At 42.0% G+C, this 22,108-nt stretch overlaps 1 protein-coding gene across 14 annotated transcripts in view; it reads left to right on the plus strand.

Annotated features, from left to right (window-relative positions):
* The window catches only part of LOC122618984 (very low-density lipoprotein receptor), a 33,571-nt gene extending 11,844 nt beyond the window's left edge, over positions 1-21,727 (plus strand). For 2 of the 14 annotated variants that reach the window (XM_043795597.1, XM_043795601.1), the window contains exons 2-11: positions 1,265-1,471; positions 5,914-6,033; positions 9,846-9,968; positions 10,508-10,734; positions 11,800-13,197; positions 13,520-13,718; positions 13,981-14,085; positions 18,726-18,865; positions 18,940-19,086; positions 20,412-21,727. In XM_043795597.1, the coding sequence (XP_043651532.1) occupies positions 1,402-1,471; positions 5,914-6,033; positions 9,846-9,968; positions 10,508-10,734; positions 11,800-13,197; positions 13,520-13,718; positions 13,981-14,085; positions 18,726-18,865; positions 18,940-19,086; positions 20,412-20,453 (2,571 nt within the window). In that variant the 5' untranslated portion in view covers positions 1,265-1,401 and the 3' untranslated portion in view covers positions 20,454-21,727. Of the gene's footprint in view, positions 1-1,264; positions 1,472-5,913; positions 6,034-6,243; positions 6,364-9,845; positions 9,969-10,507; positions 10,735-11,799; positions 13,198-13,519; positions 13,719-13,980; positions 14,086-18,725; positions 18,866-18,939; positions 19,165-20,411 lie in introns of those variants that run through there. The other 12 variants (XR_006326067.1, XR_006326068.1, XM_043795602.1 and 9 more) reach the window with 12 other exon arrangements.
* Positions 21,728-22,108: the final 381 nt, after the last annotated feature.

The following is a 22,108-nucleotide window of genomic DNA, read 5'->3' on the forward strand; positions in this document are numbered from 1 at the left end:
GTTGGCTGGCGTCTCTTTGGCGGTAACATCAAAAGGCAGCAGCGCTCAAAGCAACAGCAGCTTTTCCCCCACAACGCAAGCTTTTCCGCAGGATAACTCTCTCGCTCTGTGTGTGTGTGTGTGCATAAGTGTCTCTGTGTTTTTCCTTTTCCGTTTTTTGTGTTTTATGTTTTTTTCACGCTTCTGCGCGCCACTTTTTATTACATTTTTACTTGGCCCTCTGGCCCGCTCTTTTTGGCAGCATCTCTTACCAAACGCTCTTCAGTCGAGATTCGGCCAAGATTTGGCCTTTGTTTTGCATTGCATTGCATGAACTTGACACCGAATCCGCATGCATGTAGTTTTGAACTGAAGAAGACTCTTGAATTGCAATGCAGCTTAAACATAATTAATCTTCACACATTACCCGCACTTTAATCTGTTATAATTGGTTTTAATATTTATTAATTTTCATTTCAAATTCCCAGTTGTGCGTGAGTTTGCGGGCGTCATAATTCCTGTCGACTTATCAAAATACGAAATTGCTATTAAATGTAAACACTCAACTCGGCTTAACTCAACGTCCCTTAAAAAAAAATTGTTTCAAGCGGGAATTATGTGAAATTCTGAATACGCAACCGCATTAATAATAATTCAATAAAAATATGACAAGCAGACGAGAAAAAAGTGGCTTAATTATAGCGTTAAATGCGTGGAAAAAACTGTGAATGCTGGAAAAACAAAAGGGGTCACATAAAACATAATTAAGAACTTCGGCTTGTGAAAACCTTTAACTACATAACGTAGATATATGAAGTGCGAAATGTTCCACACTTTGATAAAATTCAACTATTCATCCTCATAATTCGTAGCTAAACAATTAAAACCGAAACCAGTTGCCTTTTTAAAATAGCAGAAAAACTTACGAAGCAACCGCAATTCAACTAGTTTTAAACCAAACAATTAACCATTGGAATTGCACATAATATTTACAAATATTTAAAAGCGAATCCTTTGATAAAAACAGTACATAAATTCAATTTCCACGCCTGAGAGGAAAAACTTTAGTGACTTCGTTGAATATGAAACCAATTAAAATGACATTTTCGCCAGAATAAATTCGCATATTATTCGTGAGCGGCAAACAGTTGCCTACTTTTGAGTTACTGCCACTGCTGTTGGCCGTCCTGATGTTATGATGATGTTTCCGCCATTTTGCTGCCATTTTTGCTGGCAGACCACTTGACTGCCATTTAAAATAATTATGATTACACGTTCGCAACAGAGCAGCCCAGTGCAAACATTCGCGCGACGACAAAACCCGAATAAACAGTAATTTAATTTAATAATTCAGCGGAGCACTTTGGCAAGAACATTAACACACTGCCCTGCAGTGTACGGTAGAGCCTCCAAAGAACCAACATGGGACCAACACGCCGCATCCTGGGCGGCTCCATCCTGCTGCTCATCGCCGGATTATTCGAAACAACGGGTATGATGGGAAAGTGTTTGTTCTGGTTGTGGAACGATAATACCCGCAAATCAGATTAGCGATCAGATTAAAATGGGGAATACGCTGGTTTTCGCTTACTATTATTTCGTATACTTTTTAATGCCGATCTATAACGAACAAAGGGCAGTCTTACTACTTAAATAATACGCCACAATAACTATATTCAAACACTTGTATAGCTGCATCTTCCTACCGTTTTCTATAAAAATGAAATTGATAAAAGATACCCACATTGAAGTATATACTTAGGGCTGACATTATTCCGAGTATTGTAGTGCACTTGTCCATTATCTTAATAATGTAAATCCGCAATGAAGCTGAAGAAAAACCCAATCGGGAAATGTTCGGTCCAAGTTTTTCCCCATTAACCGCTTCAAGTGAATTTCAATTTACTGTTATTGTCTGTGCGACGTAATCGTTGAGTGGGTGTTATCCCTTATGCATGGGCGCTACACAGTAGGTGGGCGAAAATCGATGTCAATTCCACAGAGATGACAAAAAATAATGTCTTAGGAGGCAGTAAATAAGTAAATAACTTATAGGCAACTAAACTGGCTATGGCCATTAACAACCGAGCTGATCTAAGACATTAGAGCAGCGCTAAGTGCCCCGTTCCCTTGGCGTTGCTCATACGCCGTGTTGCCAACATTCACCACATTACCCATACGCCGCGTAAACAGCCAGAGACAAAAGACGAAAGACGCCGTAAACGCTTCCCGACTTTTAAGCAGCTTTTATGCCATGTGGTGTGGATGCCATACATATTGGTCATGGGCATGCTAGTGCTCGATATCGAGGGCATAAATATTCATGCGGCGCATTTGGAAAAGCAGACAGCTGATAAGCCTGCCACCCAACCAAGAAAAAATCGAAGAAAAATGCGACGGTGCCGGAGCTGAATCCTCTATATACATACGTGTATTTTACGTATTTTCTGTGCGCCGAGTGCGGTCCTTAGATAACTTCAGTCACATATCCTTGGCCTTGTTCCTTGCTACCCAATCCGTGTCCTTACCCGAAAGCCATAAATTATGTATTCCGCACATTTTTAAGCGCAGCAATCCATCGAATTGGCTGGATCCTAAGTTGGCTAGGAATGCACAGAAATGGGAATTACTTTTCAAATACTTCACAGTGCCATCTATTCTTCTTCCATTCCGCGAATCAATTTGTTTGCGTCGCTTCCCGGAACAAGTTTATTTAACATATAAATGGGCAAGCATTTAAAGTGCGATTGCACTGTACAAAATGTAAAAATGTAGCAACAGTTGCCAAGCCATGTGTAACTTAAAACTTTGCCTCATTAGAGCGACTCGCAGCCTCTGTTCGGCGAATGATTTATGATGCCGACATTGTCTCATGTACACCAGACCAAAAACAAACCCTTAGCTGCCCCATTTGCCTGGCTGCTCCTTTCCTTTTTTATTGAAATACTTGAGGCGGAGTACGACTTCAATAAAGTGGAAAAAGGTGCCATAAACAACGAGTGGCGAGCCTTTTTTTTACGACACAACCCGCTGTGTGCGGAAGCAGATACTTCTCTAAACAAAGGCCGAAAATAAATAAATAAAAAACCGGATGGGGAAAACAATTGTAAACAGTGAAAAAGGAAAATCCCCCTAACTGTGGCACAAATTTTTCATTTATTTATTGAGACGAGACAGACAGGCAGAGCGAATGGGCAGTGGGCGATGAGGGTCAGGTGGATGGAGTTTTGGGGGAAAAGTGAAATTCACTTTCGCATTTCTCGTATACTTTTTGCTTTCGCTTGCCTTCCGCCGTTTAAATGAATCGGACAATTCAATTTATGCTCTGCCAGACAGACAAACTTCATTAGGACATCTTTTTTTTTGCCTCGCAACCCAGGAATCAATAAAAGTAATTTCATGTTACATTTTTCTGTCTCTGCGGCTATGTTTTTCTATGAAAGTGAATATTCGATTTGAAGAGTTTTTAAGTTTAGCCAACTTAATTCATGCAGTAATTTCACAAAATGTATTGGCACGAAAAGGGAACTGGAAAGGATATTGGAAAACGGCAAATATCAGAAAACTTTTAATGCGCCAAATCGATGAATGACCGCAAAAACTTTACGCCCATTTCCCGTGGACACTTCCCAAGTACAAGGCAACTTTTCTAGCACTAAGCTTTCGGCCTGTAAATGAGCTTGGGGACTGTTGTCCTGGCAGAGGAGCCGACGAAGGACCTGCATTGTTGCCAAACTTTGTCGAGGTTAGTACTCGGTGTCTGTATGGCAAGACGGAAAGTTTCCGATGTATTTGCTTTGGCTTAAGTCGGCTGACTTTGTCACTTTTGTTGTCGCCAGTTGGGAACCTCAATTTGTGATATCCAACCCCCCCGCGTCACGACACCAAAGTGTTGCAGTTGGAGTTTAATAAATATTGGCGAGCAATTCAAATTCGCCAGCAGGTGTGCCATTCATTATCGCACGGTCGTGTCGTCAGATTTTCGCACCTCGGCGAAAGGACTTTAAATGAATTGCACAATCTGCAGTTGGGATGCTGAGGGGAATTAAGAGCCTGTCTGGCAGTAACACCACACACACTTTCCCGCCCACTGGTAACACCCCGAAAATCCCACCCCCCCCACCTTTTGCTCCACGTTGTCGCGACGCGGCAGACTGTAAATAATGAAGTTTACATCTGGGTGGCAAGTGGCAAAGCAGCTGCGAAAAGTGCTTTTAGGCACAGGAACAAAAAATGCACACATTTATTTAGATTTATGTATATAATCCAACAAACTGTTGGCCAAATATCAAGAGCCACTATTTGCGAATATGGTATTCACGCATAAAAGAAGCACTATTCCAAACATGTGGATTTAGGTTCTCTATTGCATGTACAAATCATTAATAATTCAAGAACTTTTTTTATTATGTTTATTGTTATTTTTTTATTTTTTTTTATTATATCATTTCTCGCTGTGTAACAAAGCAAAACAAATTGCTTGTGCAAAATGTCTATTTGTGCATTAGCTCAGAATAATGTCCTTAATTCCGTGTGTAATATTCTGGCGATGACAGACTATTTATGGTTTCATAAATAAATCATTGAGATATTTACATTTTGCATCAAAGACTTGTACAAAAATCAGAAAGGCACTTCAATTCACACCACAGCCGGCACCCAAGTCGATAATAAATATTTAATCATTGCCTTTGACTCCCGTTGATGCGTTAGCTCATTAAGCCCAGACTAAATCAAACCGAAAACCAGACTATATCCCACACCCAGACCCCGGGAAACTAATCCCCCATCCAAACCCGTTTTAATGTTCTTTTTTGGCCGCTAAATGCCGCTGTCTAGGTAAATACGCCCCAGAACGTTTTCGCCATTCCAGCTCACTGTTTCCATTTCCCAGCAGTTTCCCAGCATCGCAGCATCCCAGTTTTCGCAGTTTTCCCTCTTTTCCCGGATCCCCAAACGCAAAACGCAAAACGTGATGCGCATTTTTCGCACTGCGGCGGCTGTATGTCTGCGTCCCCTGGGTTTTGGCTTCCACTTTTGGGTGGGGCTTTCGGTTTGGGGCTACCGGGGACTACTACAGTTTGTGCCGGAGTTTGGGACTGCCACAAAAGTTGCGCTTAAGTTTATGGCAAACGACTCCCGGCAGAGTGTGGGGGAAGCGGAAAACTTCACCCAGCGGAGCAGCCAAGAATCCCCTTAAAGTCATGTCGAACCGAATGCAGATGTCATTCAGAGGAATTCGTTTGAATTAAGCGCCAAATTGTCTGCACTCTTGTAGAAGCTCACAAAATCACAAAAGGTGCAAAGCAAAGAAAAGCCGAAGAAAAGTTTTTAAAAATCCTGAAAACATACTACATAAATTACATTACAAAATCCTTAGACTAAATATATGTTATTTCAATTCTATTGCCTTAATTGCCATTTTACGGCTGCTGAGTAATAGATAACCTCTTCAGACAGTAGCATTCATCACATTCCCGCGTCAATTGGTTAACAAGCCAAAGCTAACTTGATCAGGAATTTCCTTTTATCTCTTAATTGCATTACCATCACTCAGCCAGCCAAACAAATTGTTTTCCCAGCAGCAAAGCATCCTGAAATAATAGGAATATCCTTTGGACCTTTAAAAGTAACCTAAAAAGTCTAAACGAGCAAAGCCATAAAATAAAGTAAGCATAAAATGGCAGAAAAACTATTTCCACTAAAGCATAAAACAAAAGCTGATGCGGAAGCCGCAGGAACATAGAAATCACATTTATTTTTGACACACTTAACCATTCGAGCATTAAAAGTTTCGAAAGCCATGCTCTGCATAAATGTGTGCATATATACTCGTATATATATATATACATTTATGGCAATGGGGGAATATTCTATCGAAGCCATTATCTTCAGCAGTTATGTAAAATTGATTTCAAACATTTACCCTTGCAGAATCGACTTGCGGCCAGGAACAATTCCGGTGTGGCACCGGAAAGTGCATTCCACAGAGATGGGTCTGCGATCGGGAGAACGACTGCGCCGATGGAAGCGACGAGGCGATGTCCCAGTGCCGTAAGTGTCAGCCCATTATCTTTGATATAGACAGTAGATATCGAGGTATATGCGATTGAAAACGTTATTGAATCGCGAAATTGCGACTGTGAGGCTAACTCACCGAATGGAATCACAGCTTAAATTGGTATTCCACTTGGAAATGTTTACGTTTAAGAGTAATTTTTAATTTGTAAATCCTTATAACCGAAAACATGATAATGTGCACAGGGGGCAGGTGTTCCGCAGCCATGATGATGTGTAAGAATGGTGAGCAATGTGTATACATGGAGTTCACCTGCGATGGCGACCCGGACTGTCGCGACGGATCCGACGAAATGGATTGTGGCAGTAAGCGAAACAGAATGAATTATTCCCTCACACATTTGCATACTAACCGGAGGATTTGTCCATCACTAAAACGAGCGAAAAAGCGAAGTCACTTAATCGAAATTTAAATGCATGGAAGACCTTTGCGGACCACTGAGATCTCGGGTGGACTTTATGACTTGCCCGGGACTGACCAGGCCATAAATTAATGTCACTTCTTGGGGACAATATCGCAACGTGACCATCGGCGGAACTAATTTGTATTTATGCATTAGGCTGACTTTGGCTCACTTTGGCTCACTGTTCCGTTTTGGGCGTAGTTTCCGCTTTTCATTCACTTTATTTCTCGCATTTTTCTTGCCGCCGAGTAACTTGTTTAGTGGTTTATTGTCTGTGACACAATTTTCCAACTATATAAAGAGAGAAAGAGAGTGCCTGGCAAAAGGAGGGAAAGCATAAAGCAGGGAAAATGTTTTTATGTCGGACGGAATTTCAGCGCTGTAATTGAAAAAATGATGCGATTTTTATGATGTTATCCTTGATGAAAATAAAAACCGGTAATCAAAAGCCGAACGCAGCGCCAAATTGAGCCTGTGGTTTATACGCGGGGAGTCGTGGCTCAATGGTCGCCTACCAGGATGTACAGTGCTCGTCAAAATACTAGTGCTTCATCTTTAATATAATACTTTAACGTATTTCCATACATACTTCAATTAGAATCACTTCTGCTTCATTATATAGTCTTAAATCTCTTTATAACATTTTAAATTAAAATATAACTTACCTATGTTCTTCAGTCTAAACTGTTGAGTTGACCACGAGTGTGTGTTGTGTGAGCATAAAGCCACGTCTGCTCATGTGAATGGATATGTGTGCCTTTTTATGACTTTTATGTGCTTTAAAATTGTCATCAAACCTTGTTGACATTTCTGCTTTTACCCAGTTACCCTTGTGAATCTTAATTTAACTTGCTTTTGGGGGGCCAACAAAAGTTCAGCTCGCTGCTGCGGATTTCTCTCTATAAAAGTGGTATTTTCAGTTATGGTGCCCGCCCCGTTTATTTAATTCCATTTAACACTCCGCTCGGACTCTTCATTTCGTTGTTTACCATTATGGGAAAAGCTCGGCTGCCCATCTCACAAAAGGAGACCAAGGGGTTGGGGTGGGGTTTTGGGGGGTTAGCTGAACAATAAACAAAACGCAAACTGCCCCACAAAGGCATTAAGCTTCATTGGCTTTCAAGTGCCCGAGAGGGGATGGGGGGCGTGGCTGCTGCACTCGACCAGGACATGTCTTGTACATGGTCCAAAAAAGCATTTTAAATAAAATTAAAATCAAATTGCAAGTATATGGGTTTTAGCGTCAGATAACAAGAAAATGCTATTGAATACAATGCCAAAGTTCTGCCAGGATGCGTTGTGTGCGTTGAGCAAGGAGCATCCAGAGCGGAGCATCCTCGGCGGTCCATTGACTGTGACCCCACCACGATAGCAAATTGATTCTGCCAGGACTCACAAAAGCCGAAGAAGAAGCCGAGTTGGAAGCTGTGTCCCCATGGACACCACACACGAGAATGAAACGTCCATTCAGCCAAGTAGTTACCTTCGAATGGATAAAATGGAAAGTTCTACATATACTCACATACATACATACATATATAGTTATATATGAAAGGACCCCAGGCGAATATTTTCCTCACCAGCGACGGAGAATTTAATGAAGCCATAAATTATGGTGGGGCGAAATGATATTGGATAATTGAATTTATATCAGGCGCACGGTGAACGGGGCAAGCGAAATAATCGAAAAGTATTTTCAACTGAATATGAACGATGCTTAACAGGAAATGATTTTAATTGTGAAAAATGTAAGAGAAAGTCAACTTATCCAATAATTGTGAGGAAACCATATTCCCTCAAACGTAATTCACTGGACACCCGATGGAGCAATTATAAAATAAAGCTAGAACTGCTGCTGGGGACTACATGGGTTTAAAGGCCACTTAAATAGGCCAATTACAACGAACACATTTACAAGAAAAAGAGCTATGAAATTACTCGGAAAATAGCTATGAAATTACTTGGAAAATAGCTATGAAATTACTTGGAAAATAGCTATGAAATTACTTGTAATTAAAAAAGTAATTTTATTTATTTATAAAAGCGCTAAATACGAGTATGGAACAAAAATTACCTAAATTTAAATATTTCCGTGGCATCCGAGCAATTTCAGTAAATATTCAGCGGGCGAACGACGAGTAATTTCAGTAAGCTGGTCACAGTAAATTCCAATTACAGGCATATCACGCATACGACCCGTTGTACATGCTAAGCAACCGCCAAAAATGGCGAATACCAAGAAGAGAATAATAATAAATTAATTTATTTGCAACGATGTCAGAAATTTCCGCCGAATGCCGTACGCCTTGCACGTGTAAACGGTAAACAAATAGACGGGATGAAGGAAGGAAAAGGAAGGGAAGGAAAGGAAAGAAAGGAAGGCGGAGGAAGGAGGTAGACAAAACGCCAAAAAGCATATTCAAATGTGCGGCTCAGCCATAAGATTTTATTGCTAACACGCACACACACAGAGGTAACGCGGCGATGTATGTACATAATCATATCAGGGAAAATCACTCCCACACACACGCACACACAACGTGAAACAAAAGCAAGGCGTGTAGTAGGCAATGAAAGAGAGAAAGAAGGCGAAAGAAGGCACAAAAGCGAGGCGCCAAGAACTGGCATACTAATACGCATTAAGGGTTAAACACAAGCGTTTTAATGCGCCAGTGTGTCTGTGTGTGTGTATGTGTGTGAGAGAGTCTATGCGTGTGTGTGGGAGTGTAGTCAGCTTTGTTTAATGTCCGTTCCTTTGGCAAGGATAACTTCAATGGAACTTGCAGAGTGTGAGTGTGTGCGATAATTGCTTTAATGCATACGCATGTGTGCGTTTTAACTTTATGGAGTGTTGGCTGATAATGTCTTAATTACTGCCTAGATAAAATGCCAACTGTTTAGCCCCCGAATGCTTGTTGGCTGTTGGTTGTGCCACTATGGTGTGGTGGGTGTGAGGGTGTGTCTGTCGGCATGACAACTATGTTTATCACTTGGAGAACGGTTGCTGCCCCACCTCCTCGTATACGGCAGCTGCTTATAAACTTAATTACAGGACATCCCTCGCTTGCCTTTAAGGAGCGCTTCCCATCTCAGCCAGAGCAAGTCCCATTAGCTAGACAGTTAGTGGGTTTTTTCCGGGGTCCTTTATGATTACAGCCTTGAAGGAGGTGCTCCGGAATTTATTACATTTTTTACCCATTATAAGTGCTATTTCTAAATGCTGATACAAGACATTATAAAACATAATAATTTTATATGGTTTGTTTCTAGGAACTACTTAAGTATGAACAAAATATATTCGGCTTTCCGAAACTGGCTTATTTGTTGAATATATTAAAACCTCGCCACTCATCATGAATTTCTCCTTGACCTTGATCTTTTTAGGAAGCCCAACGTGTTCGCCCGAGCAGTTTGCCTGCAAGTCGGGCGGGGGCGAGTGCATTCCCTTGTCCTGGATGTGCGATCAGAACAAGGACTGTCGCGATGGCAGCGATGAGGCGCAGTGCAGTAAGCCACAAACGAATATTTCCTAGCTACCGCTTACCTGCTTTGCTTGGTGTTGGTGTTGCTTTTAGCGTGATAACCGAAATAATCGTAGATTTCTCCCTGCTTCTCTTTTTGGTGTTGGTAGATATTTATTTCTAGATACTATAGTGCAGTATTCCCTGCACTTGACTGTGCCATGAACACACATGTTCCTGAAGACTTGTGTTGTGCCATGGTGAAGCTCGTATGCAATAATGTACAAATATTTACGCACACACAGAGGGAACACTTTGGTTTCCTGTGTGTGTGTGCGGCGCTGTTTCTGTTGTTTCTTTTGTTGTCACTTGCACATCTCTCGCTTTTCTGTATGCTTTCTTTGTTTGTCGGCAATTTATGTAATGGTGTTGGCTTTTCCCAAGTCTCAAAGACTTGCTCTTTGCGGCTTAGGCTTTTCCTCATCCCATCCGTGCGCACACTAATCACATTCACCAAATCCTCCCACCGAAATTCCATTTAAGCCAATTACGAATTAAGCTAATCATTGGATTGGACTTTGGCAGATAAGACGTGTCGCTCCGACGAGTTCACCTGCGGCAATGGACGTTGCATCCAGAACCGCTTCAAGTGCGACGATGACGACGATTGCGGTGACGGATCGGATGAGAAGAACTGCGGGATCAAGCCGAAGTGCAATGCCGATTCCTTCACCTGCAGGAGTGGCAACTGCATTCCCAATCAATGGGTTTGCGATGGAGATGCAGACTGCAGTCATGGCGAGGATGAGGTGGTGAGTAAACATTCATATTTAAAGCCAATCTTGAAGTTAATAGCAAGAGAACAACAAACGTCCTTTTTCCACAAATAAAATGGGCAAGACATTTACTTTTCCGTGTAAGGCCCGGAAATCTTTTCCCCTTTCCCTTCAACTAGCAATGAAAATTGATATGAGCACATTATCAAACCACCCACACACACACACGCACATATACAAATGGCAAGTTGTTTAACAGCCCTCGCATATAAATATGTATTTATATGGAGCAAGCTAGGAAGCATAAATTATGCAAGACGCGAGCATTATTCAAAACTGGCAACGACGACGAGGACCATGTCGGCAACTGTTTCCCATAAACATTTATATGTATGACGCATGGCTTTTGTTGTCCGTTGGGTGGTGCCCGAAATTGCATGGCTCCGAATAGCAATAAAAACACTGCACACACTATCCGAACAGATCGCAAAAAAAATACCCTTTCGCAAAGCAAAAAATTGTATTCAAATTCTTAAGCTGTTCACTTTTTTTCCATATGGAATATTTGTTAAAATGTTTATTAGCCTGCATCGCAAAAACATCAAACATAATCGAATCACTACACAATACCTTTTGAAAATCCCTTTAATTAAATTCTTAAAAATAAACTGACTATTTACACACAAGTACTCCTTCTCGCAAAGCGTATAAAATGTGGAAAATGCTTTCTGGCATCTCCTAAAAGAATGCAGTACAAAAAATGCAGGCAATGGCCACAGGGTCCTCTATATAAGTGTGCATGTACGTATGCTCATGTGTGTGTGTGTCGGTGTATGTGTGTGTGCGTGCTGGTGCATAAGGGCTTTGCGTGTGCGAGAGTGTGTTTGTGCACCGGGCTTAGCTGCCTGAATATTTGGTTGGCACTTAACAAGAAAAGCAAACTGTTGTAGCAGCAGCAAAGTTAACTTCCTTTATCCCCGTCCCGGGTAGAGATTCATCTTTTAAGGCAATGCCTCTCAAGAGACGACCTCGTACAAAAACTTGGCATTAAGCTCTGACTTTTAAGTAAACTACATTATGTCTATAATCATTTCCCTTTAGCAAAACTGCACCGCCAATCTATTGAACTTCTGCCAAAGGGGAGAGTACCAGTGCGCGGATAGAATCACCTGCCTGCACACATCGTGGGTTTGCGATGGCGAGGCCGATTGTCCCGATGGCGAGGACGAGTCGCCCTCGAATTGCGCGAAAACCACATGTCGTCCCGATCAGTTCCAATGCGACGATCACACCTGCATCGCCGGCCATCTGACGTGCAACGGAGACAGGGACTGTGCGGATGGCAGTGATGAGAAGAACTGCAACATCAGTGCGCCACCGAAGACTTGCAATGCCACCAGTGAATTCGACTGCGGCGGCGGTCTGTGCATCCCGAATGCCAAGGTCTGCGACCGCAGAAAGGACTGCCCGAATGGCGAGGACGAGCCGGCCGGAAAGTGTGGCATCAACGAGTGTTCCACGAAGAACGGCGGCTGCATGCACCAGTGTGTGGATCTGGAGGTGGGCTACCGCTGCGAGTGCCACGACGGCTACAAACTGGACGCCGATCAACACACCTGTGTGGACATCGATGAGTGCCAGACTCCGGGCATCTGCTCTCAGGTGTGCGTCAACGAGATCGGAGCCTTCAAGTGCGAGTGCGAGGCGGGCTACATGAGAGTCCTGAAGAATCACACCAGGTGCAAGGCCAGCGAAGGACATGCCTCGCTGCTGCTGGCCCGGCGCCATGACATCCGGAAAATAGCACTGGATCGACCGGAAATGACATCCATAGTGAATAGTACAAAGGCAGCCACCGCGCTGGACTTTGTGTTCCGCACTGGCATGATCTTCTGGAGCGATGTGACCACAAAGAGCATATACAAAGCACCGATTGATGAGGGAAGCGAAAAGACGGTGGTGCTGACCAAGTCCTCGGTGACCTCGGATGGCCTGGCTGTCGATTGGATCTACAACCATGTCTACTTCACGGACACCCAAAGGTGCACCATCGAACTGACCAACTTCGAGGGCAGCATGGGCAGGGTCCTGGTGAAGGACTCGCTGGACATTCCGCGTTCCATCGCCTTGGATCCCATCGAGGGCTGGATGTACTGGTCCGACTGGGGCGCCTCTCCGCGCATCGAAAGGGCGGGCATGGATGGCTCCCACCGCACTGCCATCATCACCTACGATGTCAAGTGGCCCAATGGCATCACCTTGGACCTGGTTCAAAAGCGCCTTTACTGGGTGGATGGCAAGTTAAACTCCATCTCGTCGTCGAATTACGATGGCTCGCAAAGGCAGCAGGTGCTCTACTCCAGCGAGTATCTGAAGCATCCCTTCTCGATCACCACCTTCGAGGACTACGTCTACTGGACCGACTGGGACAAGCAGGCCGTCTTCAAGGCCAACAAGTTCAACGGAGAGGATGTGGAGCCCGTCACAGCGACGCATATGGTAAGTGTATTTCCCAATTTGCTGGCTCTTGAATTAATCTGAAATGTATATTCGGAAGTGTTCAAGATAAATGAATTTATGAAATTACGTTACATTTTCGAATGCCACTTGGTGTATAAGGGTGAAAAATGATACGCAGTGTTTGGCTTTCTTATCTAAGTTTCTCGTGCCTTGTACCAACAAAAACGAATTAAAACAAAAAATATGATACATGTGTAAACCCTTGTGAACCAGATACAAAAATTCCATATATCTAAAGATTTTTTTCTCCAAAAATAAATTATATATCTCTAAAATGTGCTCGTATTTCCGCTATTTCCAGTTGGAACACCCCATGGCGGTGCACGTGTACCACCCGTATCGCCAACCAGACGGTGTCAACCACTGCCAGTCGGTGAATGGCCACTGCTCGCATCTCTGCCTGCCAGCGCCCAGGATTAACGAGCGGAGTCCTCGCATATCCTGCGCCTGTCCGACCGGCCTGAAACTGATGCCCGACGGGCTAATGTGCGTCGAAGATCGTAAGTAGATTTCACTGTGTCCTTTTTGGCAATTGCACGGGGGATTTCGTAATTGCATTTGAACATTCCGGCTCGATGGCAACGTTTTGCGGTTCAACTGGCCAACGGCGCAATGGCCAAAAGCGCGAAGCGTGGAGATGCAGAACGCTTTCCCGCTGCGGTTGCGGCCTTTTAAGTGGCCAACTGCAGTGCGCTTTTCATTGAATTGCATTTTCACCTTTGCGAATTTCATTATACCTATGAAATAACCTTTTGTTTGTAGTGCGTATCCCAACTGTGCATCCCACTGCACCGATGCACCGGACAACCAAACAGTCGTCCACTTCAACCACAAAACTACCTCAAGATGGGTACAGTGAAGCGCCGGGTATGCGACACTTTTCTACGAAACTTATGGTGGTGGTTGCCTAGAATTAAGTGGGGTTCGCAAAAGTTCCTATAAAGTAAATTTAAATTGAATGAAAGCAGACATATAAATCGAAATACATTTATATTATTGGAATTCTGCGAATCCTGCGAGTGAAGAAAGGATATAGATTGGTGTCGGTTTTATCTAAGCTTCTCTGTTTCGTGTTCTCATGTGCTGTTATATCCCTGAGAGCATAATTTTCACCTGTGTTTTCCATGTTTTAATTTCATTTGACATTTTTTGCGACAATTTCTCGAACAACACTCACGGGTATATATGTATGTACAGCCATCGTCATCATCATAAATCAACATCAATGATATCGACGTAATCACTCAAAATGCACACACACAGGCATATACATTCACACATGAACTTTAACCCCAATACTCATGCAAAGTGCGGAGCGTAAAACATAAATATCGGGCTCACACTCACACACACACAGTGCAAAAACCACAAAAGGGAAGCATTGGTGACATGTTTAATGGCAACAGGACCACCCAGATTCCCACCAACCGATTCCCGCCGCCGACTCAAATCCAGCACATCACTTGCCCGAGCTCGGGACTCTGGGACTCCCAGTACCAGGACCTGGACCAGAACCAGGACCAGAATCAGACCCGGATCCGGGCGAATTTCTCCGTGCAATTTGCGAACTGCTCCCTGACAGGCATGACATGGATTCGGATGGGAATGGGAATCCCACTCCCCACTCCTACTCCCATGGACGAAACGGAACGGAACGGAAGCGAATGATGAACGACTGACAACCGCAACGGCAGCAGGACAGTATGGCAGAATGGCAGCATTTCAGCGGCAGTCGTCAACAAATCGCCATGAAATTAAATTGTACATAAGCAAGGGCAAGCGAAACACGAACGCAAGCGGATTGATATGGAGCCTGGCAAATAGTTTAACCAGAAATTCGTCATTCCCACTGCCATCATCCCCATCATACCCATCATCCTCATCCCAATCCCCATCCCCATCATCATCTTCATCATAGCGATGCTGATCCGGCCAGCAAATTGGCACTGTCAACACCTCGAAACTGTCGACATTGGGCCAAAATGTTTTCGTTGGCCGTGTGGCGAAAGTGAGTTACAACCCATCTAGCCTGCGGTTTATCCCTTAAAATATGTCCCACCACAAAGTCCATTTCACAACGCCATTTCAATGCCAAAAGATACTTGTCCAGTGGCGTTTGTGCACTCGCTTCACTCGTTGTTGCTATTGATTTGGATTTGAATGCTGGGCTCCTTTTCGAAATGCCGTATCATTATTTTTAATAATCTCACATTTAGCAGACGCACTTTGATCACTGGCGAATGCAAAATTATACAGGCCTCGCATTTTAAATAAGGAGCTCCAGCGGCACGAAATCAGATATTTCGCTATGGCAACCAGATTATTTTCTTATTTTTCGTGCAACAAATAAGGCCAATAAAGGGTATTTTACTCTGGCTCCGCGGGCACCAAAAAGATACTTGAATTTTTAACGAGTACAAATATGCGTTCTTGTTGTTATTTTGTGAAAAAGTTTATTAAGGAGCTATTGCGGCAATCAATTTGGTAAAAAAGCGAAACTCCTTATGCAATTAGTATAGCAAATTAGTTGGCCACAGAAGAAATGAAACAAATCCCCGGTTTACCGAGCTCCAATGTTAATCGCACCCGCTGCCAGTCGTTATCCGCTTTCGTTGTCCTGCCGGCTTAGAAGTGAAAAGTGGCCAAACTTCCGGGAGCTTTAAAACGTTGTCATGCCCACGGGGTGAAATCAAGTTTCCTGGAAGTGCTTAGCGAGAAGCCCGCACAATTGCGCCTAATTACGCCAGTTTGAAGAAGTCATAGTGGCCCTCTTTGCAGATGGGCCATGGGCCAAGACGAGGTTGAAGGTCGCGCCATCTGCGCTCTTCTTGGCCGGCCGGCAGATGAGAAAAGCTGCAACACATTTGCGGCCAAAGAATGGCGACAAAGAGGGCTTAAGCAAAGTTGGTAGGAGCCCGAGAAGCGCGGGTCAGTAAATAACTATAAACTAGTTAGGGACTATTTCAATTAGATGGCCCGGTCCGGCATAACTGCAATTTCAATTAGCGGTTTGTGCTACTTTTTCTATGGCCATCTTTGCCCACTTCAAATTGCTTAATTAAGCGCAGGCAGGCAGGCAGGCAGCAGGCAGGCAAAGTTTCGCAAATACCCCAGAGTCCAAGGGAGACATACGTATCTATATGCGCACAGAGCCGGGCTGCGAAATGCCAGGGTGAAATCCAGATGGACAGATGGACAGAGCCCCAGTAACCATAAACTTTGAGCCGTCGAAGTAACGACTGCGTTTTTAATAGCCAGCCACAGCAGGGCGTGGGGGAAAATCGAGGGAAAAATCGGAGGGAAATGCGAGGAAAACTGGGTGAACAGCTGCTGCTCCTTGCAGCATTTTATGACTTTCATTTGCCTGCACTTCGGTCAGTCCAGTCATTGGCAATTGTTATTGTTCGCCTCCAACTTTACTGCATATTGCCACCGAACCGAAGACAACAATGGGGGTCAAATATTAACAGGAAAGCCGCCATTTTGTTTATTTGCATGCCACACCATTTTGGACTTGAAACTTTGAAACTCTGTTTTTATTTGGTTTATCTAATCTGTTTACAACCCCTCGCGGATACCCAAAACAGGTGACGGAACATATTTTATGCGTTTTTATTTCATTTGGGAGGCGAAACGGTGGCACGGCAGCCATTTTGTCGCACTTTTTATGGCACTTCCGGTGGCGGGGGATCTAGGGGTTCCGGGTTTCCTGGGAGTTCCGGGTGTTTCGGGTGTTTCGGGTTTCCCGAGCACCTGCTTTGCGTTATCCTCAGTTGGAGTTTCGAAATAAATATGAGAGCACATGTGCGGGATTATAAAAATGGGCGATGAGGCATAACTCACTCTCATATGTCTGCATGTTTTCAGGGAGCTGTGTGTGTGTGTGTGAAGCACGGAAATTGCATTTCGTATAGATTAGAAGTAAGCAATCATATGTGACATTTATAGGCAAGCATTAAAGCAGTCGTTAGAGAAATGGATGCTATATACCGAAGAGAAAATGCAAAGTACAGAAATAAATTAATCTCTGCGAATGCGAGTACGAATATACGAACTCCATTCATGTGTTTTAGTATCAAATATTTTCATTAAACAAAGCTAAATTTCCAGAGGTCTGAGTAAATTCCAAATGTTTCCGAAAAATGATACAAAGATGATAACGATAATAAATACGATAACTTAGTGTAGCAAATAAATACGAATTCCACTCATGTATTTTAGTATCAAATATTTTCATGAAACTAAGCTAAGTTTCCAGAGGTCTGAGTAAATTCCAAATGTTTCCGAAAAATGATACAAAGACAATAACGATAATAAATACGATAACTTAGTGTAGCAAATAACCAATGCTGCTTCTGAAAATATATAGCTTAGGGCAATGAGAAAAGATTAGTAAAAAGTCTGAAAAAAAATGTTTTTAAAAATTATTAAAACAGCTGCTAGCAATTTCATGCAACCTTCGCCTCAGAAGAGATAAGCAACCACACGCTTAAGCCGAAGGAAAATCGCGCAATTAATATGCCACAGCAACGTGCAACTTTTCAGATGTTTAGATGTTTGCCCTGCCATTTGACTGTCTGTTAATGCCAGCAAAATAAATTTGCAGCTTCTTAACGCGCCTACGCCGAAATTGCCACGAATCGATGCCACACAGCTGTTGCCGCTATCAACTTTTAATGATAATTCCCTGCCACACGCTCTCGCGCGAATCAAAAAGTCCTCCTTGCGGACACTCGTAGAGCAGAAATTAATATCAACGGCAGAAGTGGGTATCCTTGGAGGAGCAGTGGGATTTAAACGGAGTGGGTGGGGATGGATAAAACTTGGGTAGCCTCCTAGAAAGCGACGCATATCCTTTGCCAGACGAACGCGCGCGACTCTGGTGGCGCTTAACTTTGTGCGCGCTTTTTTCTGCTGTTGAACAAATTCTAAACGGAAAAATATGAAAACGAATTATGATGACAGCGGAAAAATCCTACAACATCCTGCCAGAACAACAGCAAAAGGCAAAAGGCACCGAATAAAAGAGCACAGAAGCTGACAGCAAAAAACAGCGAAGCCCCCGAAAGCGGAAACATTCGCCACGGGATGTAGTCGTCCTCGTTCTCGTCCTCGTTGTCGTCGTCGACTCCTTCTTTTCCTATTGCCCCACAAACTCACAAAAAGACAACATTTTAATTATATTTGGCCATAGGAATTATCAAATTATGGGTAAAAGCTGAAGCTGCGGCAGGCATATTTTATTAATATCTGGCGAGAGTGCCTTTGATATTGGAAGTTGTGGAATGTGCGCGGAAGTTCAAATTTTCATCATTAATTGGTGGTAGTGGTTTCAATTTTTGCAACATGTATTTAAATTGTGAGAAATCTCAAACGTAAAATCTCTGAGAAAATGTCATACTTTAAGATTAATATTTACATGCTTGTGTGTAATTGGTTTTATATGTGTATAGCCCAATTTTTCTCATTTTTTACCTGCGTCTACAATTTTCTCTTTCTTTCCACAGTTGCAGGAAGAACTGAAAGCAATAGCACAGACACAGCTAATAAGTCCCAAGACCTATCTGGTACGAAATCAGAAAAGGATTACGGCCAAATAGCGTTGATTGTGATAGCCAGTTTAACGGGCACCGCTCTACTAGCATGCGTAAGTACTGCAAAATAGCTACAGTCAACTCATAATGGTATATACTAATATTAAATCACTTTGTAACATAACAGGTCGTCTTTGTCGTGTACCGACGCTGCACGCGCGCCGTGAACTCGATGAACTTCGAGAATCCCGTGTACCACAAGACCACGGAGGACCACTTCAGTCTGGAGAAGAATGTGACGCCACACATGTACGCCACTGCCATGGAGGAGGAGGTAAGCGGGTCGGCCCCACCGATGGCCACGAATCCTAACGACTTTAGCTATGTCAGATTCTAGGCGGTGTTCTAAGTTCTAGGTTGTATGTTCTAGGCAGCTAGTTGCTAAGTTAATGTTGTACATAGATGGTTTAAGTGGTCGTATCATAGTTGTATCTAGTGTTAAGTAAGTTGATGCAAATAAGTTTAGGCATAAGTACCAAAAATTGTTGTGAACGTAGCCGCCAAGTTTTCCCATTTGTAATCCACTTTAATCGAATTCATTTTTTGCAATTACTTTAATCTGAAAATGCCGCGAGTGAAACGAAACCGCAGTCCCAATTTAGATATTAAAAACGGTAAGTTGTGGCTATAAAATCCATATAGGAACCATTATTGGCGTATTGTATTACATAATTACCGTCTCGTGTGCGCAATTTAATTATGATTTTATTGGACTTTAATTTAATTTACCGTCGATTTGAGCGTGGTGTCCCGCTTTGAAATGCGTGCTCTTTGAATTCACTGCCCGTGGGTCACGCTAATTGCAGAGCTGCAAATGCAATCAAAATATGCATATCAATTGGCCAATTAACTAAAAGGCCAATTAAATGGCGTCAATGGAGCGTCAAAATGTCCCACAGCCCGACAGCTGCCCAACTAAAACATAAAGCGACTCAATTTGGCAGGACATTTTAGTGAAATGTTTCAATTAAATTAGCGTTTTTTTTCTTTTTGTTTCCACCTTGACGCATTTTTGCAGCTGCTTCGTTGCCAATTTTAATTAAAGCGGTTAATTAATAAATAAAAAATAAGACAAATCCAAGCGGAAACCGACAAACAATGCATAACAATAATTACGCAAAATTAAACAAAATGGCATTAAGAGAGATTTTCCGTGTGCCTGCCAACCAATAAATAACATCAAAATTTGCATACGAGTATAAGCAAGCAATTTTGGTGGCTGAAAATTCACAAGCCACAGGCTTAGCGGTCGGCTGTTTTCATTAAGGTTTATAATTAAAGTGTTCGCCGTAAATCTCTTTTTTATTGCCATTTAGTGGTGTTTATCGCGTGGCAAAAGGTTTTCACAAAAAAAACGGTCATTTGAAAACGAACTAATAGGATTATTTTGATTTATTTTCGATAAGCGCCGATTATCTTTGTTTTTTAAGTACTTTCAACAACATTGCTGATAGATTTACATTGATACACTTTTTATAGTTCCTTACTTTATGTTAATATTTATTCAATTTTAATTGTTTAGTTTTATTTTACTTGTTTGATGCAAACAGGAAAGATTTCGACTTTACTAACTAAGTATTCTCTTTTAACCCCGTTTAGGCCAATAATCCCCTCTTTCAACCTGGCACCGAATGTGTTTAGGCCACCGCCAAAGACCATGTTAAATGCATATCCAGCTAATACTGGCCGGCTGACCGCGAATATCCACAAAGTAACTCCTACTGGTAATTCCTTGTTGGACAAAAAGGCCCAAAAACTGAACTATTGAGTGCAAGTTTTGATGTGAGAAATGCGAAGAATATGAAACTTATGTGTAGCAGTAAGAAAAGAAGAATGCCAAAAAGAAAGTAGAAAAGACAAGAACGACATCAGCATGGGGAAATTGAAAATACTCAACAAATTCAATTTGTTGCCTAGTTTAAAGTTTAATTTAAATGTAACAACACTAAACACACCCACACATATACACTGAACACACACACTCACACCCATAAACTAATAACAACGTAAAACTTTTCTAGGCGCAACGTTTTGACATCAACTAACGTCGCACCCACACACACACAGACATCAACGCATATCCTTCCACCCACACGTATACTCTCAAACACACACACACAAGCACACACACACGCACACACACAGAAGCCCAGAAGAACTCAGAGAAGGAACGAGCCAGGATTCAGAGCCAGAAGTCCAACTTTCCTTTCACGTCCATGAAATCAATTGTAAAAAGTTAAGACATTTCGTTGAAGTTTTTGGTACCAAAAGAAACATTTTGTGAAATCGAAAAAAAAAATAGGGATAATAGCTAAACTGAAACTGTTTATAGACCTAACAATTATTGTGATTAGGTATAGTATATTTTTTGTTATCAAGGAATTAATAAAAACAGTTATTATCTTGAAAGTAAAGTTTTTAGCACCAAGTTGGATTACTTTTTAGCAAAATATTTGAACAAAACTCCCACTGTAAATATATAAAACGAGAAAAAAACTAAAATATTTAGACAAAATTTATAAAAAAAAAGAAAAGATTTTTAGAGTATTTGAAATTTTATTACCTACATACGTTGCTTCTTTTTCTTTCTTGGGTATTCAAAACAATTTGCTGTGATCAGTTTAAAAGCATTAAACCTGCATTAAATCATCTTATGTGTAGTGATTTTACTATTCTTCTCATTTATTTAGTGTGTAAAGAAGATTTCAATCATTTTAACTTATTTACAAGTTTTACACAACAAACAAACAATTTTTAATATGTATTGGCAATTTTTGGTTCCTGTAAAATGTATTTTAATTTAGGCATGAAAAGTATTTGCTTTAATGCTTTTTTGAAACAAAAATATTAGCTAACTATAAATGGTATGTGTGAAAATTTGAATAAAGCCGTTTACGATAGTAACAAAACAAGAATTATATAGAATATTTTAAATTAAAGTTTATTCATAGAAATAAAATGGAATTTGAAAACATGAAACAAGAGTCTATTTTATTTTTTTAGTTCAAAACTGCAGGAAACTCAACTACTGCAAAAACAAATCAACTGACTACGATTATCAATCAACGGCATTCGATTAGTGCAACTGAATTATCATCACGATGATGGGCGAACCGCATATCATACAAGCCAGTACCGTGAAGCCAATCGTGTTTACTCACTCAGCCCGATGGCCCGAACTTAATAGCCGCAATGCCAACACACAGTTTTGACTTTTGCTGGCTCACACACACAAACACACACGCACACACACCGACACATGGACACGCAGCCATGAATTATTAAATGCTAATGGA

The sequence above is a fragment of the Drosophila teissieri genome, chromosome 3R (genome assembly GCF_016746235.2).
Source record: "Drosophila teissieri strain GT53w chromosome 3R, Prin_Dtei_1.1, whole genome shotgun sequence".
Taxonomy (NCBI): domain Eukaryota; kingdom Metazoa; phylum Arthropoda; class Insecta; order Diptera; family Drosophilidae; genus Drosophila; species Drosophila teissieri.